Here is a 27248-nt window from a genome sequence, read left to right on the forward strand (position 1 = left end):
TGTGTGTGTGTGTGTGTGTGTGTGTTTTGGTTTGTTAGTGTGTGTTTTGTTTACTTGATGTACATAGGTGTATGCGTAAATGTAAGCATGATAAAAAACTAAATATGAACACTTGCTTATGGCTTTTTTCCATTATTTGGTGATAAACTATGTTTTTTCGCATTTCTTGAAACCGCCATTATTTGTATTTATTATGTATTATTATAATCTCGCCTCACATAAAATAATAAGCTTATGTATTTTTGAAGTATTCTGAAGAGATATTACGAGAAAAAAGCGAGAAAATCAAAAATATTTCGATTATATATGGTTTTTCCGTCTTTTGACCGCCATATTAAATCCGCCATGTTGAATTTTTGAAAAATCGCAATAGGATTTGAAAAAGCAGATATCTATTCCACGATTTATCCCTATTGCAATGATCCTGCAAAACATTTTCGCATCCAAAATATGGAATTTTTGGAAAAAAAACGTCGAAAAATATTGCTCTTTTTTGGAAGAATGGGCCATAACCTTTTTTACCCACTTTGTACGTCAATTCTGACGTCGGAATTTGAAAGAGGAGGTTTCAAACTATCGAAAACGCTATGCCGATTTTTTTTTCTACGACGTCTATGTAAAAAGTTTTAACGTTGAACGTGGAGAAAAAATAATAAACATTTGGTCCTAAATAGGTTAAGACGTAATATCAACGGAACGGGATGAACCAAGATAACAATGACTCAAAGATATTAGAGGAGCCGGATCCCCACGCACAATCACACGAACCGCGGCGCAAATGCGCGACGCACGCACTACGATCCGACGAGCACGCACCTCGGGCGTGCCACGGGATAGCGGCCTTCTCCCGCGAACGGATGCTCTTCTCGCTACCACCGCCGTGGACCACGATCCTCTGCGAGCGCGTTCCCCGTATGCAACGCTTCGATACGCGAATCCTAGCCTCCACAAGCTCTCGGCGGCCCGCTGCACATAGGGGTCGATCGCTCGTTCTAACACTAATTAGTATGTCCTCGCGTACTACACTACACCAAAGACCTCGATTCCAGAACGCGAGCGCGATCCGCCAACTCGCGAGTGGCTTTACAATTGTCATCAAATTGCACGGGCAACCTCACCGGCTTCCGCGTCCCTCCGGGTCCTTGCCAAGGCCCTTGCTCTCCGTTCGGATGTTGTCTCGTGCTCTCACCACGATAATTTAGAGGACGGCCGGATTGCCAAAACAGTAGGTACAATGGCTGGTGCGGAAGAGAGCGATCGAAATGAGAGGTGCAAATCGATGATGCTCCCCACGCAGGGGGTGCGCTGCTTGACTACGCGTGACGTCAGCCAATAAGGGGTACGCGTTACGCGCTTCGCGATAGCTCGCTCTCAATGACGTACGCGACCCAATTTCGCGAGACGTCCTTCGATTGCGGTGCCCTTGATCCTCCTCCTTTGCTGGCGGCCATTCGTTTCATCCAATTTCTCCGGGGCCGATACGGGAGAGTCGTTATAACTAGAGGGTCCGCCGCTGCTGGTCTTGTCGACTTTTCCGTTGACGCCTCATCGAGCTTTCTGCCGTGCCGTTTTTTCCACGGCCTCCGCCGGGGTCTCTCAAGTCTCCGCGGTACTTTCCTCGTATTTCGACGAATGAGGCACCCGATACGCAGAATACAAAGAAATTATAAATAGTAATCGCAAATAATATCGCTAATGTGGCCCGCCAAAGATTGCGATACGCTCCTCGCACCTCCTGGCCGCTCTCACTAGCCCGAGCTCTGGTCTTGTGACGGCGGAGAGACACTGCGATGCCGCAGCAAAACTACAACGTCACAACTCTCCCGCGCCAAGAAGGACCGTACTGGCTGCTGTGCGGCAGTTGCCCCTTCTAACCACTCGCTTTCGGGGCACACGCCATTCCGATATGCTGTAGCGATCGAGATCCCCAGCTAACGGGCCACCAAGAATAGTTTCGATAAGCACAAATTCAAACACGAAACTTAAGAACAAAGAACACAAAAAAATCTCGCACAAATTTTTTCCGTTCGTAGCGATTTTTCAAACCGCGTTCCCACCCGCGGCACGACCGCCGGACTCGCGATCCCACAGAACGAGCCTGCCTCCGGAACTCGCGCAAATTTCCGCGCTGTTGAGGGGAAGGGGGGACGACACGAAAACAAAAGACCCCGCACACATCTTATGGAAAAGTGTTCCCGGTCAAATTGGCTGAAAGTGAGATATAATGTACTCCATGACGTGCTGGTCAAATATGTCCATAGGACCAGGGTCTGAAAATCTTTACATTTTGATATACGGAGCTTTGAATGTTGAAAATATGGCATTTTTGATTATCGTGTCTCGTAGATGATTGGGTTCCTTGATGCGGTGAGCCGTACTATAGCTAACATACATATATATACACTATATACAGTACTATACACTATACTACAGTACTATACACTACATGTATATACATTATATACACTATATACACTATATACGTGTATATACACACTATATATAGTGTATATACATGTATGTTAGCTATAGCACGGCCCACCGCATCAAGGAACCCAATCATCTACCAGACACGATAATCAAAAATGCCATATTTTCAACATTCAAAGCTCCGTATATCAAAATGTAGAGATTTTCAGACCCTGTTCCTATGGACATATTTGATCAGCACGTCATGGAGTACATTATATCTCACTTTCAGCCAATTTGACCGGGAACACTTTTCCATAAGATGTATGCGGGGTCCTTTCCTCCCTTCTCTAGGGCGGGGTCAGAACTAGTTTTGCCTTCTCACGCAACCTAAGCGTCGAATAGACAACACACATGCGAAAATAGAGGTTAGATTGTGGCCGGACGGGCCTAGATACCTCGCGAAATGTTGGGAAATCTTCGGATTTCGCGTGTTTTTCTAGCCATCCGCGCGTTTTCCCGTAATCTAAGTGGACTTACCGTCTTGTTGTATAGACACACGCGTTGGATGATCGCCTCGTCCGCCGGTTGCTTGATTTCGCGTTGTCTCGCGCTGCTCATGGTCGCCAGATCGGTTTCTCCTCCAACCGTCAAGGAAAATGATGTAATCCGGGCAAATCACCTTCCGGATCGTCCCTCGCTGTCGTCGGCTGCGTCGAGTCCGCGTCAGCCGACGACCTCGCGTATACGTGCGTCGCTTCGCGTGGGGAATGGGTGTGGCGCAAATAAGCGGTCAACAGATTTCGACTCGTGACACTCAAGTCTTTATTTTCTGCCTTTTTTCACAAACACGCTCGCGTCTTCTCCCACTATCTCGCCTCGCACACTCGCACATTCACTCACTCGCGCCTCGCTCGCTAAACTTATCGCTTGTCGAATAAATCGATCGCTTTGCCGCTTTCGGGCCGTCGCGTATCACTCGCGGTTCGTTTCGTTACATCCGTGGCCGACTTCGCGCCATCGGTCGCACGGTTCTCGCGTTCGCGGTCGCGCAACGCGTTCTATCGGAATTAATCCGCCTCTCGTCGTAGGCATGCTCGTTGGCACGCTCGTCGTTGCGTATTCGGAAATCCGGGCACGACGTATTTTTCGCGTCACAAAAAACTCGCGATTCTCTCGACGTTAATTCGAGATCTTCGATGGCGGAGACTCCGATTTTATACGACCTTACCCTTAGGAAGTCCGGGAGAGACTCCCGAGTGTTCCCCAGAAGGAATCCCACCTCGGTCAGTCTTTCCCCCGTTTTCGATATCGCGCACGCTTGCTACGCCCTCCTAATGAGGAGTGAAGATGCCGTAATTACGGCCCCGCCGAAGTCGTTCGGACCCTCGCCGTATTTTTTGGTCTACCGCGCTCGGATCCACGGTCTCGCGGTATTTACGGTCTGCGGGTGACTTCGGTGCTCCGCGGATGTCGCTCGCGCGTACTTATGCAATCACTCTTCAACAACGGCGAATCGATCGCGTACTTAGAACGATGTTCCTGTCGGTTCCAAGGTCTCCAGGTCACCAGTCGCTCGGAAGAATAGGAGCGTTATACGGTTTCAGATCTTTAACATGGATCTTGCCTACCGGATTACCCGAGACCTCTGCGAGCTTATACATCACGGGCGACAAGATTCGAGCGATCACAAACGATCCGTGATATTTATCCGTTAACTTCGCCGTTATATGCTGCGTGGCAGACGACAGCACGTGCTGACGTTTCAACCCGCGATCTCCGATCGCGAACTGTCGAATCCCGTCGACGCAGATTGTAGTACCTGGCTTGCTTCTCTCGGGCAGCCTCGAAATTTCCCACGACCCATTCTCTTACGAGACGAATACGTTCCATTCTCTCCCGCCACGATTGCGGGTTCGCAGCTTCGATTTCCGGCTCAGGCTCGTCTAGCTTGCGAGCTAACCCTACTGCGGTTTTCTACTGAAATTCAGAAAAGCAGGGGACGTCTGCAACGATGAATGCTATGCCTTGTTATACGCGAAACAAAATTCAGTAATATGACGATCCCACTCCCTAAGGTCTCGCCCTAAGAACACCGTAATCATTGCTTTCAATACGCGATTTACTCTTTCAAATGGATTTGTTTGGGGATGCTACGTCGATATGTAAAGTGCACGATGCCGTACTGGTGGGCCAAGGCTTTAATTTCCCTGTTCACGAATTCCGTCCCGTTATCGGTTAACAATACGCGCGGCGCATCTAATCGAAATATCACGAATTTTTCCACGGTCTCTCGAATTTTTTTCCCAGTGGCCTTGCGGGCGGCACTCCACCCATTTCGTAAATAAGTTTTGCAGAACCAAGAGATACGCGAATCCCGCTTTACTCGTTGGTAACGGCCCCATTATGTCCGCGGCAAACACGGTCCACGGCGACTCAACAACTCGCTGTCACATAAGTCCCGCGGGAACGTCTTGCTCCAGAGTGAGTTCCAGATGCGCACAGTAATAAACGGACACAGCAGGCAGAATGAAACGGACACAGAAACAAATGTGCACAGACTAAATGCGCATGGACCAAATGCGCACAGTCGCAATCCCATGTGGTGCAGAGAATGCTTAGCGCACCCACACACACACGCACGCATGCACGCACGCACACACACACGGGGTGCAAGGGGGTCTTCGCCCCTTCTCCCACCCCGTCGGTAAGGGTGCCCTGAGAAGTCACAACCCATGTGATAAGTTTGTTCGTTACTGTGTCCGTTTGGTCCGTGGGCATTTGGTCCGTGCGCATTTGGTCTGTGCGCATTTGGTCTGTGCGCATTTGGTCTGTGCGCATTTGGTTCGTGCGCATTTGGTCTGTGCGCATTTGTCACTTTGTCCGTTTGGTCTGTGTCCGTTTATTACTGTGTCCGTTTCACTCAGCCTGCTGTGTCCGTTTATTACTGTGCGCATCTAGGACGCTCCCTTGCTCCACCTTAGTGCGCTGGCAAGTGTCGCAGCGACGTATGTAACTCGCGACGTCCTCAAACATCCGCGGCCAATAATACCGAGTGGTGAGACGGTAGTAAGTTTTCTCCACGCCTAAGTGGTCATCTTTTGAGACAATCCACGAATCAATCCAATTTTTTACTTCTTCATAAGAATGGAAGTGCTGGTCAGCCAGACCGTGTGTCATTGATTGAAACACGTGATAGTCAGAAGAAGCAATGTCCAGAGAATACAGCAGGTGGGATAGGACTTCCCATTTCAACGTTTCCAACTATGCTTTGACGGGCTTTACGACATGGGGTCGAGTATTGTCAAGCTGCAAAATCACTTTATCGTGTCTATCGTTGTATTGTGGCCGTTTGTCTTTTAGTGCTCGACTCAAACGCATCAACTGCTTTCGATACCGATCGCCTGTGATTATTTTAATCAGTTTTAGTAGCTTAGTTATAGTAACTAGTTTTAGTAGCTAGTTATAATACACTACGCCGAGCTGGTCCTACAAAATACAGAACATGACCTTGGAGCCGTGAATATTTGGTTTGGCCGTCGACGTGGCTGGAAAGTTCTTATGATTTTCTGTGCTTGGGGTTCTCATAATAAACCCTTTTTTCGTCCCCAGTCACAATACAATGCAGAAATCCCTTCCGTCTTTGCCTTACAATCAACTGTTCACAAGCAAACAAACTCCGTTCAACATCTCTCGGCTTCAACACTCGTACGGCACCCAATTTCCTTGCTTCTGAATCATTCTCGTGACTTTCAGGCGTTTTGAAATGGCTTGTTGAGTCACTTTCAATGATCCTGCCAATTCTTCTTGCGTTTGACACGAGTCTTGATCAAGTAATGTTCCAATTCTGCATTTTCGAAAACCTTCTTTCTTCCACCGCTATGCCGGTCTTCGACGTCAAAATCACCGTTCTTGAAACCACTCTCAACATGTTCTTTCACTAATAGTGGTCTCACCATACGTATTTGAGAGCATTCGATGAGCCTCAGCCACAGATTTCTTCATATTGAAGCAAAAAATTAAAACCTCCCGCAAATGACGAGAATTTGCTCGTAAGCTGACATTTTCAATCGAAAATGATGCAGACACAAATTAACTAATACTTCGATGGCGTTATGTTTACAAATGCCTAAGCTTATTGTATGATGTCTACGAGCTATTTATTTGGACCACCACTTACCGCTACAGCCATCTATTGGAAAACGGCGGAAGCAAGATTGTACACTTAATATTATTATTAGTTACAACGTTACAACCTCATCAATAGGTCCTTCTCAAGTATAGAATTGACAAAATTTGCTAAGAAGTACGGCGATCAATAAACTTGTGTCCGCAAGTCACGAATCATACAATACTTCGTGCATAAGCTATTAACAAGTCATAATATAAAGAAATAAAACGTGTGACAGGAGTCAATATAAATTACACGTATAAAAAAGAGAAATACAATGATAATCGTTATATATAATATAACGTGTACAAACTAGAGTCGATATATAAATTACAAGTTTAAAAAGAAGAGAAATATAATGATAGGTCTATACAGTTCTAGATACAAAATAAGACATTTTGTATACAATCTTTCAGAGTTTTCAGAAATATTTAAATACAGTATTGCGTTTGATATTTTATGGAAATATTATTTCTGCAATGTAAATATAATATTACTTTTACAATGTCTTAAAAATATTCTATTTTTCACATTTTTTGGTAATATTACATAAACATTCAAATATAAAAGCAAACATTTTTATGTTTCTAAAAGATTTCAGAAATATTGCATTTGCATTATGAAAAACAAGACAAGTACATTTTTGAAATATTTCGGATACAAAGTTACAATTGAAATATTAATGAAATATTTATGTACTATTTTCGACTATTACAATATTACAACAATGAACAATATTATATGCCGTAAAAATTAGCACGGTTTGAAATTTATTTTACGTATAAAACAGATAAAAAAACCTTTTTTTACTCAAAGAGAGTTGCTTTTACATTTCAGATATGTAGATGATATTATTTTGGCAGCTACCAAGTGATTCGGTATAGATTTTATTAGATACCTTCTTTCTAGACAGATTCTATTAGATACTCTCTTAATAATAGATTTAAGTTCACCATTGAGTTGAGCACAAACAACTGCATTAACTTTCTAGACCTCAAGTTAATAATTAACAACAAAATAATACTTGACTGGCACCAAAAAGAGACCTCTTCTGACAAACATCTCAATTATTTTTCTCACCAATCTAAACACACACAAAAAAAGGGGTCATTATTGGTCTAATAGATAGGATTTTCTATTTGTCACATCCCATGTTTCATGAACAAAACATAAATCTTATTATCAATATATTAATTGAAAATAGTTATTTCTTTCTTTTAATTGAAAATAGTTAGTCCTATTCCTTTCATTTTACAAACACTACATAATAGACTGAAATATCTGTGCAAAAAAACTCTCTTGGGATAATGGCCAGAATAGTGACCTACAAAAATCTAAAAAAAGGATCCCATTTTTTACAATTCGTTTCGTTAAAACTGTTGCTCAAGAATTTACATCCATTGTTAGAAATCTGAATTGTAGAATAACATTTTCTACCAAGAACAATTTAAAACATTTTATCAAAAATGGTCAAGACCCGTTAGATAGTACGTCGTGTTGCAATGTTGTGTACAGAGTATCTTGCCATGATTGTGAAGCATCTTATGTAAGCCAAACCAAAAGAAAATTTATTACTAGAGTTAAAGAACACAAAAAATATTAATAAACAAAGTGACTCTATCGCTATCTGTAATTTTTGCTCATAGATGAAAATGTCTCGTGAGTTTAACTGGAAGCATGTCAAAATTTTAGACAAAGAATTTCTTACCAAAAAAAGACTTATATCCAAGATACTACATATCAAAAGAAAAAAAAGCTTAAATAAACAAGTTGATACTAAATTCCTACCAGATTCGCATTTACAGGTCTTAAACATATTACCATAATAATATCCGCAATCAGATTATATGGTTATTTTTTAATTTTTCTCTAATTTTTTATTACTGGCTTTAATTTTTAATTATTTACTCATTTATTTAAATTTCCTTTTTATTATTAGTTTATTTAATATTTTTATTATTTTTTATTGTTATTCCTTATTTTAACTTATTTAATTTAATATATTTAATTGAGTTAATTTATTTAATTTATTTAATTTAATATATTTAATTGAGTTAATTTATTTTATTTATTTAATTGATTTAATTTATTTTTATTTTTAACTGTCTTGGTTTATCCCTTCCTTGTTTTACTCCCTACTTTAGCCTCTTCCCCCTACCTTTCTCTTTACCTCTATGCCATTACTTTTTCGCCTATTACAATACACATCACTTATGTTTTTGACTCCAAAGACCACGTTTGTTTCGTTACATTTAAATCGTTGGTTTCTTTCCACCTAGGAAGCACACATTCTTAAATACAGCATTACCATGCAAGTATTAATTTTTTATTTCACTGCGTTTCTATCTCTGTTAACAGTTAAAATTTGGTTATTCTTATACTCCATTTTCACTTCATATAATATGAAACACGTAATTAACGAATTTTTACAGTCCTCGATATATGTCTAAATTTGAAAGACCTATGTCTTTCAAATTTTTGACTTCTATTACTGGACGTTCTGATCTACGGATCTGCTTTACATCTATTATAATTGTAAGAAAATTGTTAGGTTCTATGTTACTTCCGACTCAAATTGTTGTATTAATTATCTACAGTTAATGTTTGTATTAAGTATCTGCGTTCAATGATTATATCGTTAATATTGATAATGATCTGATTACAGATCAAAACGTTTATTTATGTGTTTCAAACTATTATAGACATAATACATTAAATATAATCTACACCAGCAAATGAGCCAATACATCTAGTATTGGCTCATTTGCTGGTTTTTTAATTTAATGAGATTTTTCTTAATTATTTATCTTTATCTTGCAATAGCTTATTTGTATATCATTGCTGAATACTGTAGCTATTACCATGTTACATGACAGTTTTGATGGTTCTAAGTGCGTTCGTGGTCAGATATTCATCATTGATAATGATACTTGTATAAGCTAACGGTTCTTAGTCGAAAGGGGCAAAAGAAATGAATGAAGAAATAGGTCCTCTTGGCCCTGAGATTCTGAATGGTAATGATTACACCAAATTACACTTGCTTGGGAGTGCCTAATAGCTACTCAGTAAAGTTGTTGAAACCGCTCGCCCCTTCGTTCAACCTTTGATGCCCCCACCCAAGTCACTCTTCAAAACTTGATTGTTTCTATTCTACTCTGCAACGTAAATGGATCTCTGAAGTTCGTCCTTCTTGGGTGTTCTCTCTTATCAACATGTACTTTTATATTCTTTGTATATTTAAACTTTTTAAAAAAATATATAAAAAAGCGCCAAGTATACGCACGCCAGAAACGCTCTCAAAAATCTATTCTTGTACAAAATAATTTTAATTTAGCATTACAAATGTATGAAATTTTAATAAAATTATATTTTCCCTAAAAAAAATTTTATACATATGTTACAATAAATATACTACTACAAAAACTTGGCGCCGCTAAACCAAATAATTTGTTTTAATACAAAGTATTTTTACGATTAACTTTAACGAATATTATCGCTTTTTTACGATTTAACTGACATACTAAAATAATGATTATTTAAAATTACGATTTTTTACAATCGAAATTGTAATGGTGTTATATACGTATAACATTATATACGCATGTAAGAGAGAGAGAGAGAGAGAGAGAGAGAGAGAGAGAGAGAGAGAGAGAGAGAAGAGAGAGAGAGAGAGAGAGAGAGAGAGAGAGAGAGAGAGAGAGAGAGAGAGAAAGATTCAAACGAACACACGCACAAAAAATTGAGATATTAAAAATTGCTTCCTTATAAATAAAGTTATATACTAAATACACACACACGCACACGCACATTCACATGCATGCACAAAAGAAAAAGGAAGAGAGCTAGTAAATCATTTGGTTTAGCGGCGCCAAGTTTTTGTAGTAAAATATTTATTATAATATGTGTACAAATAATTATTAGTAAAAGTAAATGTTCTAGTTCATATAAATAACTTTTTTTTTTCATAGTTGGCGCATTTTCTTCATATCATTAGTTTTGTAAAAAAAAAAAAAAATTTTTTTTTAGAAAAGATAATTTCATTAAAATTTCATACATTTGTAGTGCCAAATTAAAATTATTTTGAACAAGAATAGATTTTTGAGAGCTTTTCTTGCGCGTGTATACTTGGCGCTTTTTTATATTTTTTTAAAAAAGTAATTTTGTTGTGATTTCACTCATTTTATAATGACAGGTATCTCATTTCTTTTTATAATATATATAAAGATTTTTAAGACAAATTTGAAGTCCATATCAAATTACAAATATTATAAATACATATTTTATGCAAAATAATACAAATAAATTACAAATATTACAAATAAATATTTTCATACAAATAAATATTTTACTACAAAAACTTGGCGCTGCTAAACCAAATAATTTGCTTTAATAGAAAATCGTTTTCTTACAATCTAATTTATATACTAAAATAATACATATTAACATACACGCACGTATGAGAAAGAAAGAGGGAGAGAGAGATAGATAGATAGATAGAGAGAGAGAGAGAGAGAGAGAGAGAGAGAGAGAGAGAGAGAGAGAGAGAGAGAGAGAGAAAGAAATTCGAACGTACGTACGCATAAGAAACTGCGATATTAAAAATCGCTTCCTTATGAACTAAATTAAAGTATATACTAAACACACACACACACACACACACACACACACACACACACACACACACACACACACACACACACACACACACACACACACACACAAGGAAATTTGAAAAATCACAAGGAGAAAGTGTACCTTTTACTCGCAGGGAGTTAGAAGAGCCATCTTCGATTGAACACACAATTCAAGCACAAATACATAATTATCCAACAAATCAAACAAACAACACCTTATCAATCATAGAAACAAATAACACTCATTCAGAAACAAATAATACTCATTCAGAAACAGAAAACATCGAGAACGAAATTCTAGAAACACTTGAAACAGAAACAATACCTTTAAGAAACTGTAGCAACAATAATTTTAACACTTCACAAATAATAATACCACCAAATCTTCTACAAATAAAAAACAATTTAACAGGAGATGAGGATGAAAAAATTGAGAGCGGGGAAATTAACGAAAGAGAAGAAGAAGGAATAGAAGAAGATAACAACGACGAAGTCAGTGACCGTGACGAAGACAGTGACGACGACCTTAGTGATAAAGACATCGATGAAACATATAATGAAATCAATTTGGACGAAGGAACAGATAATATTGAAAGACAAATAATAACGCGTGGACAGAGACATAATATAATAAACAGTCGTGATCAAATTTACATGAGAAAAGAAAATTATTTATACTTTTTAACCGCGGATGGAAAACCTTGTGATGAGGGGTCGAGACAACTTCAAAAACAAAATTTAATACCTAAAATAAAAGAAAAGAAAGTAGGTAATTTTGAAATTTTTAAAAAGGGAAACAAAATACATTTAATTTTTATTTGTAAAGAAAATAATAAAGAAAGGATAACAAAAGAAATTTTATTAGAATTTACAAGTAAACTTCGTCAAGTAATTAAAGAAAATTCAATCAAAATAGTAAATATAGCCAAAACAAAAGAGTTAGATAATTTCTTATGAGACGAAATCTTAAGTTTTATATGAGAATCAATTCTCGGAATTCAAGTCAAAATAATAATTTGTCATGGCTTAGTTAAAGTACCAGAAATAAATGATAGGAAAGACATTATTGAAGAAGCACATTCATCCAAAATAGGAGGTCATAAAGGAATAACTAAAACTCATAATCGAATAAGACAAAATTTTTATTGGAATAATATTAAAGATGATATTAGAAATTATATTAATCAATGTTTACAATGTCAAATCAAAAAATTAGTAAGAATTAAAACTAAACAGCCAATGATAATAACAGACACTCCTTATTTTTCTTTTGAAAAAATTTCAACAGATATAGTAGGACCATTACCAGAAACTTCAAAAGGAAATTTATATATTTTAACAATACAAGATCATTTAACAAAATTTTCTCTTGCAATACCTCTTAAATCAATTACTGCAATTAAAGTTGCTGATGCAATTTTAAAATATTTTATATGTATTTTCGGAGCCCCTAAAACAATTTTAACAGACCAAGGAAGAAATTTTACGAGTAATTTAATGAAAAGATTTGCAAAACAATTCAAAATAAAACAACTTAAAACAACGGCCTTTTATCCACAAGCTAATGGAGCTTTAGAAAGGTCACATTTAATATTAATAGAATATTTAAAGCAATACGTAAATAAATTTACAGAATGGGATGAACTACTAGAATATGCAACATTTTCATATAATACAAGTACTCATGAATCGACTGGATATACTCCTTATGAGTTGGTATTTGGCAAAATAGCCAGACAACCATCCAGTGAAATAATAGAAGATATAAGAAAAGAACAAACATATGATGATTATTTATCTCAATTAATAACAAATATACATGATTTGCAAGAATTAGCAAGGAAATGTTTAATTGAATCAAAAATAAAAACAAAACATTATTATGATAGGAAAATTAATCCTCAAACCTTTCAAATAAATGACGAGGTTTTTCTATTAAGTGAACCTAAAAAGGGAAAATTAGGAGATCAATATTCAGGACCACATTTTGTAATAGATATTTTACCTAACGGAAATATTAAAATTCAAAATAAGGGTAAATTTAAAATTGTTCATCCAAATAAATTGCGAAAAATTAAATAAATCCTTAATCTTATAGGCTTGAACATGAAGATAATAATTTGGTTAACAATCATTTGGATTTGCAACATTCAAGGAGCCCAAGGAATTATTGGATATGACTGCGCAACAACCAACCTCAATGTGACAACAATCTCATTATTGGACATAGAAGATTGTGAAATTCCTGTAATCAAACCTCATGTACAAGAAACGAAAATTCAATTGTTACAATTGTCAAAATTCGAAACAACAAACATAATACAATGTAAAATTGTAATTTCAAGAACAATTTATTATTGCGGAATGAACTCACATATTTCAACTGTATCAAATGCGCAGGCAAAATATATTTTAGAAACTACTTTAGATCAATGTAAAGGAATGCATAACACAGGAACACTTGTAATAAACGTAAACCATATTATTAATGGATTAAGAGTAAATCAAACAGCTTCGCGACCAATAACTTTCGCGGGATCCGTAAATTCAAACGGACTATGTTATGGAACACAATATTCAGATCCTTATGGAACTTGGCAAAATGTAGTCGTACAAGGAATAATAACAATTACTTTAAATTCCTATCAGGCATCAGTAAATATTGAAGCAAATAAAATTCATTTAAAGTCGGGAACAATTTGTCAATATTCGGATGGAAATTGCATAAATATTGAAGGTAGATATACATTTTGGGAAACCATAAAAAATGATCATTGTAAATTTAATCATTATGACGTTTTATTTGAAGGAAAAGCAAATAAAATGGTCAGTCAAGTAGATGAAAAATTAGAAATAATTTATTCCTTGTCAACGCAAGAAATAATATTTGCATTAAAACAAACAGGCGAAGAACTTCTTTGTGGATATACATTTGTTAAAACGGAATACCCAAAACTCTTAATCTTTGAAATTAAAAATGGAGAAATTGTAACAAATAAACGCCAAATTTCAGTAGAAAATTTAGACATTTTTGCATATGTAAATTCAAAATTTGTTTATGTTAAAAGACACATTCGTACACAAATAAACCAATTATACACAGATATTTTAAAACAAAGTTGTAATTTGGAAGGACAAATAATGAAAAATGCATTAAGCTTGGCAATACAATCACCGGATAATTTTGCATATCAAATTATGAAAGGACCAGGATATATGGCAGTAATCTCAGGAGAGGTAGTGCACATAATTAAGTGTACGCCAGTGTAAGTAAAAATTCGAGAAACAAAAGAGTGCTATCAACAATTACCAGTACTAAAAGGAAATGAAACATATTTCTGGGCCCCAAAAACTCATATCTCTTCAAAACTGGAACTCAGATTACTTGTAATAGAGTAATCCCAGCGACATATTATCTAATGGTATCAAATAACTCCAGCAATAGAATTCAGCAAGACACCACAAACTTTAAAACCAATGTCAAAACCAACATGGCAATATAACGATCCAGGAGCTCTAGCAGTGAGCGGCATTTATACTAATAATAAATTTGAAAATTTGAGAGATCACATTATGTTTTCGGCAGAAAAGAACAGTATATTAAATACAATGGCACGCGGCGTAAAAGGAGAGCCAACGTTATCTCAAGGAATATCACTGTCGCACCTTTTGGATAAAAATTCTTTAGAAAAAATAACAGAAAGTACATGGAAGAAAATCTGGGGAACATTTTTGTCAGTCGGAAACGCAAGCGCAGGAGTAATTGGTATATACTTCTTTATCAGAACAGTTAAACTTATCATAGACACTGTCATTCATGGATATGCATTACATACAATCTATGGATAGTCAATTCATCTTATCGGAGCATTATGGGACTCAGCAGTGACAAATTTATTATTACATCTAGCCAAAATAGGAAATGAAGAAAAATCAGGAGAAAACAAGAATGAAGAACCTAAAGAAAAAAATCAGAACTCTGTAGAATTTAAAGAAGATCAAACACCTAAACTTGAAAAGGAAAACGCAAAAATAAACACTTACAACATTCAACATAAACAAGTTGCAAGTTATCATATTGAAAATGAAAAAGAAAAAATAATCACAATGAAGTACCAAAATTATATCCATCGTTATAATTATTTAAATTTTGTAAAAGAACAATAAGTGGAAAACCCTTTTTAATAACATTTTCTAATTGATAAATTTTCAAATAAAATTTTTTAAATAGATTATTCATTACATTTTTAAATAACCGCTTATTGTACTTATTGAATTAATAAATGGAATTCAGGCCTCCACCTGTAACGAAAGAAGACACGCGAATTATACAGGTAGAAATAAGGTGTCAATAGATAAGAGAATCAGAAAGAAACAGTCGTGAAATAATTCAGTGCAAATTCAACCGCACAATACGCTACGTCTCAGTGAATCTAAGTAAAAAAAACCGCACAATAAGACATTTTTTAGAAAATTTAAATTAAAAGGACTTTAATTTCAAAAGGTAAATTCAAATTTAAATAATAATTTTAAACAACGAAAGTTGTCGTGAATTTTAAATTTCAAGGATGGCTCCACCCGTTCCTGCGGAAATCGTGGTAGATATTAAAGAAATTGACGGAGTTAAGCCGATTGACCACCCGGTCAGGTACCACCATTTCCTACAAAGCACCTGCATAACACCAAAGGAAAGGTGCTTCGTCGAAGAAGAATATCCATGGAGACACGTGTGCCTGAGGTGTTACAGACCGAGCAGATTACGGATGCATTTTCGAAACCAACGCTCTCATGGGTACAAGTCAAAGCTTTCGGAGGATGAGAGCTTTGAGACAATTTCGGAGTGTTTTCGATGCCCAAGGCAAATTATGGACGTAAAACCTGCCCACGATTACAGAAGATGTCTAGAAGTATTTTTAGAAAATGAGAAGGAAATAAATGACGCAGTATCTGTAGATATTTTAAGTTATGAAAAATTTGAATAATTCAAACATATTTGTATATTATATTATGTTATTAACTATTATTATCAAAACAAGTACTATTATTATTACTAACCATTACTTTTAAGCAATTATTATCCAAATATATTATTAATTATTCATTATCAACATTTATATATTAATAACCAATTTTTATACCATTATAATAATCTTGAATATAAATGTATAAACAATTAAACTTATATCAAATGTAACTATTATTAATCTCAATATAAATATAAAACACTCATACGTGGTAATTTAAATACCACGTATGATTAAAAGGGGGAAGGTACATTAATACATTAACCATTTGAAAAATAAGCCTGATGTATTAAGCGGGCAAAGATAAGAAGTAGCATACCGGACAAGGTGTTAGATTGCACCTTGGGAGAATACCTTCCTCCTACGCGAAGAGTCCAATCGTCCCTCCATGTCGCATGATGTAATAGCTAGGAAGTGTGTCTCTCTCTTTCTCCTTCTCACTCTCTCTCAGTGTCCGTCTCTCCATACAAAAAGAGATTAAGCGAACGTATACAAAACATCTAACTGGATAATTAATTCATTAATCTTGCTCTAATAATTAAAATAATTCGAATCAACATTAAATAAATAAAAATTAATAAATAAATTAAAGAAAAAGATAACATGTAGTCGTTTTGCAATCAACTTTAAATAATAAATGTTTCCTAGCAACGAGACACCATGCGATATATCGGAATTCACTAACAAACAAGCGATACATATAAATCTTCCGACCAATATTATTATTATTATTGTTATTGTTGTTGTTATTGTTGTTGTTGTTGTTGTTGCTGCTGCTGCTTCTGCTGCTGCTGCTGCTGCTGCTGCTGCTGCTGCTGCTGCTGCTGCTGCTGCTGCTGCTGCTGCTGCTGCTGCTGCTGCTGCTGCTGCTGCTGCTGCTGCTGCTGCTGCTGCTGCTGCTGCTGCTGCTGCTGCTGCTGCTGCTGCTGCTGCTGCTGCTGCTGCTGCTGCTGCTGCTGCTGCTGCTGCTGCTGCTGCTGCTGCTGCTGCTGCTGCTGCTGCTGCTGCTGCTGCTGCTGCTGCTGCTGCTGCTGCTGCTGCTGCTGCTGCTGCTGCTGCTGCTGCTGCTGCTGCTGCTGCTGCTGCTGCTGCTGCTGCTGCTGCTGCTGCTGCTGCTGCTGCTGCTGCTGCTGCTGCTGCTGCTGCTGCTGCTGCTGCTGCTGCTGCTGCTGCTGCTGCTGCTGCTGCTGCTGCTGCTGCTGCTGCTGCTGCTGCTGCTGCTGCTGCTGCTGCTGCTGCTGCTGCTGCTGCTGCTGCTGCTGCTGCTGCTGCTGCTGCTGCTGCTGCTGCTGCTGCTGCTGCTGCTGCTGCTGCTGCTGCTGCTGCTGCTGCTGCTGCTGCTGCTGCTGCTGCTGCTGCTGCTGCTGCTGCTGCTGCTGCTGCTGCTGCTGCTGCTGCTGCTGCTGCTGCTGCTGCTGCTGCTGCTGCTGCTGCTGCTGCTGCTGCTGCTGCTGCTGCTGCTGCTGCTGCTGCTGCTGCTGCTGCTGCTGCTGCTGCTGCTGCTGCTGCTGCTGCTGCTGCTGCTGCTGCTGCTGCTGCTGCTGCTGCTGCTGCTGCTGCTGCTGCTGCTGCTGCTGCTGCTGCTGCTGCTGCTGCTGCTGCTGCTGCTGCTGCTGCTGCTGCTGCTGCTGCTGCTGCTGCTGCTGCTGCTGCTGCTGCTGCTGCTGCTGCTGCTGCTGCTGCTGCTGCTGCTGCTGCTGCTGCTGCTGCTGCTGCTGCTGCTGCTGCTGCTGCTGCTGCTGCTGCTGCTGCTGCTGCTGCTGCTGCTGCTGCTGCTGCTGCTGCTGCTGCTGCTGCTGCTGCTGCTGCTGCTGCTGCTGCTGCTGCTGCTGCTGCTGCTGCTGCTGCTGCTGCTGCTGCTGCTGCTGCTGCTGCTGCTGCTGCTGCTGCTGCTGCTGCTGCTGCTGCTGCTGCTGCTGCTGCTGCTGCTGCTGCTGCTGCTGCTGCTGCTGCTGCTGCTGCTGCTGCTGCTGCTGCTGCTGCTGCTGCTGCTGCTGCTGCTGCTGCTGCTGCTGCTGCTGCTGCTGCTGCTGCTGCTGCTGCTGCTGCTGCTGCTGCTGCTGCTGCTGCTGCTGCTGCTGCTGCTGCTGCTGCTGCTGCTGCTGCTGCTGCTGCTGCTGCTGCTGCTGCTGCTGCTGCTGCTGCTGCTGCTGCTGCTGCTGCTGCTGCTGCTGCTGCTGCTGCTGCTGCTGCTGCTGCTGCTGCTGCTGCTGCTGCTGCTGCTGCTGCTGCTGCTGCTGCTGCTGCTGCTGCTGCTGCTGCTGCTGCTGCTGCTGCTGCTGCTGCTGCTGCTGCTGCTGCTGCTGCTGCTGCTGCTGCTGCTGCTGCTGCTGCTGCTGCTGCTGCTGCTGCTGCTGCTGCTGCTGCTGCTGCTGCTGCTGCTGCTGCTGCTGCTGCTGCTGCTGCTGCTGCTGCTGCTGCTGCTGCTGCTGCTGCTGCTGCTGCTGCTGCTGCTGCTGCTGCTGCTGCTGCTGCTGCTGCTGCTGCTGCTGCTGCTGCTGCTGCTGCTGCTGCTGCTGCTGCTGCTGCTGCTGCTGCTGCTGCTGCTGCTGCTGCTGCTGCTGCTGCTGCTGCTGCTGCTGCTGCTGCTGCTGCTGCTGCTGCTGCTGCTGCTGCTGCTGCTGCTGCTGCTGCTGCTGCTGCTGCTGCTGCTGCTGCTGCTGCTGCTGCTGCTGCTGCTGCTGCTGCTGCTGCTGCTGCTGCTGCTGCTGCTGCTGCTGCTGCTGCTGCTGCTGCTGCTGCTGCTGCTGCTGCTGCTGCTGCTGCTGCTGCTGCTGCTGCTGCTGCTGCTGCTGCTGCTGCTGCTGCTGCTGCTGCTGCTGCTGCTGCTGCTGCTGCTGCTGCTGCTGCTGCTGCTGCTGCTGCTGCTGCTGCTGCTGCTGCTGCTGCTGCTGCTGCTGCTGCTGCTGCTGCTGCTGCTGCTGCTGCTGCTGCTGCTGCTGCTGCTGCTGCTGCTGCTGCTGCTGCTGCTGCTGCTGCTGCTGCTGCTGCTGCTGCTGCTGCTGCTGCTGCTGCTGCTGCTGCTGCTGCTGCTGCTGCTGCTGCTGCTGCTGCTGCTGCTGCTGCTGCTGCTGCTGCTGCTGCTGCTGCTGCTGCTGCTGCTGCTGCTGCTGCTGCTGCTGCTGCTGCTGCTGCTGCTGCTGCTGCTGCTGCTGCTGCTGCTGCTGCTGCTGCTGCTGCTGCTGCTGCTGCTGCTGCTGCTGCTGCTGCTGCTGCTGCTGCTGCTGCTGCTGCTGCTGCTGCTGCTGCTGCTGCTGCTGCTGCTGCTGCTGCTGCTGCTGCTGCTGCTGCTGCTGCTGCTGCTGCTGCTGCTGCTGCTGCTGCTGCTGCTGCTGCTGCTGCTGCTGCTGCTGCTGCTGCTGCTGCTGCTGCTGCTGCTGCTGCTGCTGCTGCTGCTGCTGCTGCTGCTGCTGCTGCTGCTGCTGCTGCTGCTGCTGCTGCTGCTGCTGCTGCTGCTGCTGCTGCTGCTGCTTGCTGCTGCTGCTGCTGCTGCTGCTGCTGCTGCTGCTGCTGCTGCTGCTGCTGCTGCTGCTGCTGCTGCTGCTGCTGCTGCTGCTGCTGCTGCTGCTGCTGCTGCTGCTGCTGCTGCTGCTGCTGCTGCTGCTGCTGCTGCTGCTGCTGCTGCTGCTGCTGCTGCTGCTGCTGCTGCTGCTGCTGCTGCTGCTGCTGCTGCTGCTGCTGCTGCTGCTGCTGCTGCTGCTGCTGCTGCTGCTGCTGCTGCTGCTGCTGCTGCTGCTGCTGCTGCTGCTGCTGCTGCTGCTGCTGCTGCTGCTGCTGCTGCTGCTGCTGCTGCTGCTGCTGTTATTATTATTATTATTATTATTATTATTATGAATATCATGTTTTAAAGATCAAGCTCATACGTAGTAATAAAGTACTACGTATGACTTAAGAGGGAAGGGGTGCGTTCCGTTTCTTGCATGATGCGCACAGGTGCATGGAAATTCGTTCCGTTTCTCTTCATGCACACTCTATGCGTGCATAGCCCAGCCGTATGCTCCGCCTCTTCCGGTGCATGAGACTGCATGGAGTGCCTCAACTCGCGAGGTGAGGCAGTTCATGCAATTCATGCAGTACTGCTTTTTGAAGCACGTATTTCAAAAAATAGAGACCGCTTCGAAAGAAATAGATAACGGTAAGACGAAAATGTAAATAATTGATACTTTTTCCCAAATATATGATAGAAAGGATCCAAATTTTACAATTCTTTTATCAAGCGTGAAGTGTAAAAATTCTATTTGTATATTATCAAAATTTAATGAGTTAAGTTTGGGGCTAGGTTTACAATTTAAGGTTACATTTTATTTTTTCTCAAATTAAATTTAATCAAAACATTCATATGCATTGTGTAGATTGTGATAAATTACTTCTCTGTGATGACTTCAAGGGTAAATACAATGGACATTTCAGTTCTTGTCGGTGAAAATGAAGAATTATATTCACTAACTGTTTCAACTGAAGAATATGAGCAAATAATTAAAGGAGGTAAATTGATTATTAATGTTTTTCTTTTATAAATGAAATGCATTTTATCTTTATCAATCTTATAATGTACTGTTATTAAACAAAATTAAATGGTTCTTTTTTTTAACATATTTAGAAAAAATGCAACTATTCATAGACAGGCTTTATAGTTAAGGTCTTACTTAAATTCATCTTTAGATACTTTGTAGCCAATGAAAAGATTCGTAGAACATCTAAAGGTAAACTTAAAGAGGTCTAGCTAAAATATAAGGTCTGAATATGAATACGTACATATGTCTTAATAAAAGTTTTTTTAATATTATAATAAAATTTCTAGAGACAAGGAAAATTCTTTTTTTAATCTATATTTTTTCTCTACTTCTAATAACTTTTCAAATTTTTTATAGGAATAAAATCCAGTTTTCTTAATCTATTAAAAAAAAAGAGAAAATTGCTTTTAAGATCGTTATGATTCTTACTATGATACATTTACTATAATACATTTAAATGTTTTTGTTTCTTTAAGACATTTAATAGTTGTTTTTTTATTGATTTTTTAGATAACAAGGTACTTGAACGATTAATTAATGAAGAAAATGAAAGAAGAAGTACTACTGCGGTCCAACAAATTATAAATACTAATAATAAAAATTTGAAGAATGTACAAACTACGATATCATTAAAAAGTCACGTAAACAAAGACGACAAAGATGATGATGGCGAAACAGAGTCATTTAATTGGCCAGATAAAGCTGTTATGCTCTTTTTCGAATTATATCGTGAAAGACAACAGGAATTCACTGTTGGGTTAAAACGCCATAATAAAATATGGGCAGAGATTGCTTCAGAATTACAAAACTCTAACTACAATGTTTCTGCTGTACAAGTACAAAATAAAATGTCGAGTTTAAAAAGATCGTATAAAAAAATTAAGGATTCCAATGCTAAGAGTGGCAACCATAATAGTTCTTGGGCATATTATTCTGTAATGGATTCTTTATTTAATAATAAAGGTTGGGTAAATCCCCCAGCTACAGCCAGCAGTGATGGGCCAATTGCACCTAGTGCATCATCATCTTCGTCGACATCTTCAACATCTCATTCTTTATCCCCCATGGATAGTTCTGAATTGCAAGATAACTTGTCGTTTGAACCAAAAACTAAGAAAAGGAAAGTAGAAGTCGTCTTGGAATCTTTTATATCGGATTTAAAAAGTAACAGAAACGAAATAAAAGAAGAAAGAAGAAAAGAACGATTAGAAAGGGATGAACAAAAAGAGCAAAGATGGAAAATTTATAGGCAAGAAAAAAAGGAAATGCATAAAGAAACAACAGAAATTCAAAAATCTCTGGTTTGCCTTTTAGGTAAACTTGTAGAGAAACAGAACGAATCCAAATAAGTTATATATGATTATATATTTAATAATATAATTAAAATTGTTATAAATATATAATTAAAATTGTTTTTTTTTTAAATATAGAAAAACCATTTTGTAACAATGAAAGTGCTATCTCAAGTTTTACTTGTGCTATTATTCATTAAGTTTATTTATATTAAATAATATTCTTATTTTTATGCCAAAGATGTATTAATAGATTGAAACAGTTGTAAGTTTAAACAAGTTTATTTTTTTATAAGCATAAAAAACCAAATCGCTAATTTTAATTCAAGTTATCTGATCTCAAGTTTTATTTTGTATTGTGTTTGCTAATATTAATTATGTATGTTATAATATTTATAAGTAAGTGAATTCTAAACTTTAAGTTTTAGATTTTTGAAATGTATCGTAAAAGTTGCAACTTTAAGTTAGTTTATTTAAATACGAAAACTGTTTTCAATGATATCCGCTTAATCGATATTATAAAGTTAAAAAAAATATAAAACATTTATATTATTTTCATATGTTTTGTGATGTGATTTTGTCATTTTATGTAATTTTATTTTATTCATAACTTGTATTATGAAAAAACTATCATTTTTACATGAATAAAATGCTCATAATTATCCATGTAACCATCTTACTTCACATTCCTCAATTATTATAAATGTAATTGTATTTACGATATAAAATGCAATTTTGCTTATGTACTTATTGTACTATATACTATACACACTATACTTTGTACTTGTTCTATATTTTATTATCTATTTTATTATTATGTATGAATTGGTTTTATTATATACATATATTTTATTATTCTTATATTCTATTTTCTATTCTATTATCTATCTTATCTAATCTAGGTTATATTATAATTACACGTGTTATATATTCATGATATAAATTTATTGAATTTCATTTACAATGTGCATAAAATGTTTATGAATCCGGGCTACATTCTTAAATCATACATAATTCGGTTTCTTTTAATGTTGCCTAATTCTGCCTCTGCTCTTATTACATCAGGTACAGCGTTTTCTTCTGGATATATCACAACTGGAAACTCGTCATTTCTTAGCATACAGATATTATGTAAAACACAACAAGCTAATATAACTTGCGGTATCTTTTTTACATCAGTCAAAGGTAAACAATCTAGTAGAATACGGAACCGCACTTTTAGTAATCCGAAAGCTCGCTCTATGGCCATCCTAGTTGAAGACAAACGAGTATTGTAATTTGTTTGAAATATTGTGAGATGACCATTATCTCTAAATGGAACCATCACATGCGGATGAATTGGATATGCAGCATCTGCTACAATATGAGTGTCAAACGGAAAATATTCATTTGGAACCTCAATGTAATGAGCAAGGGTAGAATTTCTAAAAACTCTTGCATCATGTACCGAGCCGACATGTCCTGCGTAACAATGAGTAAACACACATTTTGCATTACACACAGCTTGCAAATGAATTGCATGAAATTGTTTCCTGCATATATATGAAGCAGCATCTTCCTTTGGAGCTCTGATTTTAATGTGCGAACCATCAAGAGCTCCAATTACATTTGGAAAATTTTTTATTTTTGAAAATTCGTTAATTGTGCATCTTACTGTTTCACCTTTTGGCCATTGAATAAACCTTGGTGCGAGACAATGTAAAGCATACGTTATCCGTCTTACTGCTCTGAATGCAGTTGCCTTGCCAACTCCGAATTGAACATGAATTGATCTGTCAAGATAAAATAAATATGATTTGACACAATCAAAAAATAACAAGAAATATTATATATTATTATAAGAATAAAAAAATACCTATAAGAGTCTGGTGTAGCTAAAAACCATAATGTTATTAACAGTTGTTTTCCTGGGTCTATTTGTTTTCTTCCAATTGTCGTTTGAGATAAAGCTGGTCCGATTAAATGCAATATCATGTTGTATGTTTCAGGAAACATCCTACAAATAATAAACATGACAATTTAAGATTAACTAAATCGAAATTAAGTTCTATAATTGCTGTTACATTCTTTTTTATGATTAAAAAAACTCATGTTTTTCAAGTAACACTAGTAATAAAAATGAACATTTTAATGACAAAGAAGAACTCTGAATCAACAAAAAAGACTATCTTTTTGTGTAATAATAATATTGCATTATACAACTTACCTAAAGTGTTCCTTGAATTGTTGTGGTAAATAACCTGGCACAACTCGTTCTATATAATCTGATAATTTTTCAGTTGGAATAGTCACTCCTCTTGTGTTTTGCACCATTAGAATAGCGTATAAAATTTCCGTATCTTCCTCTTCATCACTCGAAAGTTCATCACTTTCATCACTACTACTACTTCTTGACATGCATGAGTCTTCTTCTTTTATCGTAAAAGAAAATGTTGTAGCAATTGTAGAAATTAATTCCGATTCGCTCAATCTTAAATCTTGATTCTCCATGTTTGAAGTATCTAAACAAAATGAGCTGCATGAAATCTGTTCCGTTACCAGAAACGCATGTAGTGCATTCAAGAAACGGAACGGGTTCTACACTCCATGCCCTGCCCTGCTACTCATGCATTTCATGCAAGAAACGGAACGCACCCAAGGTGTAACGTACGCGGGAACATTTAAACTAAAATTGTAATAATTACTTTAAAAACTGAATTTAAATAATAGAATACATGAGCATTGATTTCTTATTCGGTTGCTGTATTGATTTCTTATTCGGTTGCTGGTATTATCAAGTGCAGGTCGATATCGGAATCAAAATCGATTGAGCATAGGGTTACACCCTGAGACTAAACCTTCCTCCTCCACAAGAAAATAAGTTTGCGTAGGGGAAAAAATGCGGCTTAAGTAGAGGGAAATTAAGTATAAATAAATGAGCCAAATGCTCAGCGTCAGTCTTTAGTAAGTCTGTAAGTCTGTAAATCAGCCTTGTATTAGTCTATTGTCAATTGCGATACCTCTCGGGTTAGTCCGACAGTTATTCAGTTAGTCTGGGATTGTCGTGATCTTTAACTTGAGCGATCTTAAATCGTAGTCCTTAGCGGACCAATCCTAGAATTCAGGCTCAGTTTGTTGTTTCGAAGTGGATTTTGGAATTAAAGGTAATTAAGTTAAATACTTCTCAAGATCATTTAGTTTTCCTTTCAACCTCTGTCGCTGCCTTTGAGTGGCAACAGATTAAAACAAAACTGTGTCGCTGCCTTTGAGTGGCAACAGATTCAATTCAAACTCTGTCGCTGCCGAGAGCATCGAGGCAGATCTTTTAGGCCCTGTCGCTGACATTTGTGTGGCAACAGACCTGAATCCTGACTCTTCCTCAGGTGTGGCAACTGAATGTAATTAATTTAAACCTAACTCTAATATTAAATGCCCAAAAAGGGTGGTAGGCGTGTAAGAATTAAAAAACTAAGATATCAAATTAATCAAGCGATAATCTTTAATCGCGATCCTCTGAAATTTATTTACGAATTAGATAAACTCTTGATTCAACCTTCCCAAAAGCCTAAAGAACTAAACAAATATAAACTTATCAGGATTGATTTTAAAATTAACTTTCCTCATTTTAAAAATATAAAGAAAAAAAATTCTAGATATCAAACTTATAAAATTCGCTATCTTTTCGGTGAAGATTAATATTTCTCACAAACTTGTCCATCCCCGGATAAATTACTTAAATGTATTGACCCAAAACGAACATAAAATCAGAACGTGACATTCCGAGGCGATTAAGATTAAAATGCCTGCATTGTTGCCGAATCACTAATGATACTAAAAAGATGAACGTCATAACTTCAATCGCAAATCAATATCATTCACAAAAATGGGAAGGTCACTTAAACGTATATAAGAGTGGTGAAACTTACGTTAATGGTCAAGCGAACGTGATCGTATTAAAATATCACTACTGAATTCTTTGCTCATTTGGTAGGAAGTACGAAGTTGAAATAAAATGTCAGAAAATCTAACGTGAAATAACAAGCAGTGCGTTATAATAAGACGGTACTGACCCCACGATTTGGGAATAGATTCCTCAAATCCATTAGGCAGGAGAGCAAATAATGATTATTGTCCATCATTAAAGATGCTAAAAAAGTGTAAATTTATTTACTCACAAGCCGTTAAAAAATATATCCAAGTATGGCGAGGTGGTCAATTCGAATATCCGACAGTGAATAAATGTGGTTAGACTTACATTGATGTCAGTTTGCGGAATGATTGGAAAAATTCATAACGTCCTATATGCTAAGTTGTGTTATTGTACTCGAAAATTATTCGTTAGTTCTTTTAAAATGGCAAAATAAGACTCGTCCAATAATTCAGTGTTCCTGTTAAGATTGATTCCATTCTTTTGTTTTTTTATGTGGATCATTTCAGATATCATTCTTTTTTGGTAATTATGTTTTGTTCCTAAAATGTCCACTTTATCCCAATCAAACATATGATCTTCGAACAAAATATGTTCGGTGACCACCGACCCACATAGCAAGGTGATCAGGGTAATGAAAATGCAAATTAAAAAATAATGCATTACTTACTAATTTTTTAATAAGTAATTATTTCTTTACTCATTAATTATTAAAACAGTAATGCGAAATGAAAAAAATCGCACTCATTATTTAAAAAGTAATCCCAGACAACACGCATGTCTAAAAGACATCTTTAAGACGTCTTAAAAGAGACGTCTTTGAGACTTTACCAAAAGACGTCTTTATGACGTCTTAAAATCATCTTATTTTAGACGTCTCTCTTAAGACGTCTAAAATACGTCTTTTTTAAGACATTCTTTGAGACGCCATTTAGACGTCTTTACGACGTCTGAGAAAGACGTTTTTAAGACGTCGAATGACGCACATAACCAAATCTGCCGTGTGATGCGATCAAGTCGATCGACGTGCTTATCCCGTATCAATTTTTGAACTCTTGCACGTATCGCGTGTGTGTTGGGACGTTTTGTCCTAGTTTGCTGTGTAACGCAGCCGAGTGTGGATACGTTAATACAACACAACTTTTTAACTCTCGTACGTATCGCGTGTGTAGGCTGTTATTGGAAATAATTAACCTTTCTGACAACAGTTTTTGACAATTAATAAACCGGACGATAATAGTGTTGCGCTTAAGTTGCTGTAAAATATGTGACTGAATCCAGTATCTCTGTAAAATTC

At 38.3% G+C, this 27248-nt stretch overlaps 5 protein-coding genes across 5 annotated transcripts in view; 3 read left to right on the forward strand and 2 right to left on the reverse strand.

Moving 5' to 3' along the window:
- The first annotated feature begins 8632 nt into the window (after window positions 1–8632).
- LOC118646209 lies at window positions 8633–15299 on the forward strand. Its single transcript, XM_036288596.1, has 2 exons — window positions 8633–8891; window positions 13313–15299. The coding sequence occupies exon 2, from the start codon at window positions 13321–13323 to the stop codon at window positions 14482–14484; it is 1164 nt and encodes a 387-aa protein (XP_036144489.1). The 5' UTR covers window positions 8633–8891; window positions 13313–13320; the 3' UTR covers window positions 14485–15299.
- Window positions 15300–16316: 1017 nt separating this feature from the next.
- Window positions 16317–17268, forward strand: LOC118646127 (ice-structuring protein 4-like; the record flags this gene model as incomplete). The annotated part of the gene is made up of 1 exon (XM_036288430.1): window positions 16317–17268. A coding segment is annotated over exon 1 (393 nt), but the record flags the coding sequence as incomplete, so codon positions are not given.
- Window positions 17269–17290: 22 nt separating this feature from the next.
- On the reverse strand, window positions 17291–19296 carry LOC118646125 (putative uncharacterized protein DDB_G0271606; the record flags this gene model as incomplete). Its single annotated transcript, XM_036288429.1, is given in 4 exon segments — window positions 17291–17464; window positions 17496–17758; window positions 17791–18849; window positions 18852–19296. Coding segments are annotated over 4 exon segments (1941 nt in total), but the record flags the coding sequence as incomplete, so codon positions are not given.
- Window positions 19297–20146: 850 nt separating this feature from the next.
- Window positions 20147–22710, forward strand: LOC118646247 (glutamic acid-rich protein-like). Its single transcript, XM_036288719.1, has 3 exons — window positions 20147–20373; window positions 20591–20723; window positions 21263–22710. The coding sequence occupies exons 2-3, from the start codon at window positions 20615–20617 to the stop codon at window positions 22099–22101; spliced, it is 948 nt and encodes a 315-aa protein (XP_036144612.1). The 5' UTR covers window positions 20147–20373; window positions 20591–20614; the 3' UTR covers window positions 22102–22710.
- A 1685-nt stretch (window positions 22711–24395) lies between these two features.
- LOC105837671 (angiogenic factor with G patch and FHA domains 1) overlaps window positions 24396–27248 on the reverse strand; it is a 125419-nt gene continuing 122566 nt past the window's right edge. Inside the window, exon 8 of the mRNA XM_036289196.1 lies at window positions 24396–24545. Within this exon, the coding sequence (XP_036145089.1) occupies window positions 24516–24545 (30 nt within the window). The 3' untranslated portion in view covers window positions 24396–24515. The remainder of the gene's footprint in view (window positions 24546–27248) is intronic.

The sequence above is a fragment of the Monomorium pharaonis genome, chromosome 6, assembly GCF_013373865.1.
Source record: "Monomorium pharaonis isolate MP-MQ-018 chromosome 6, ASM1337386v2, whole genome shotgun sequence".
NCBI lineage: Eukaryota > Metazoa > Arthropoda > Insecta > Hymenoptera > Formicidae > Monomorium > Monomorium pharaonis.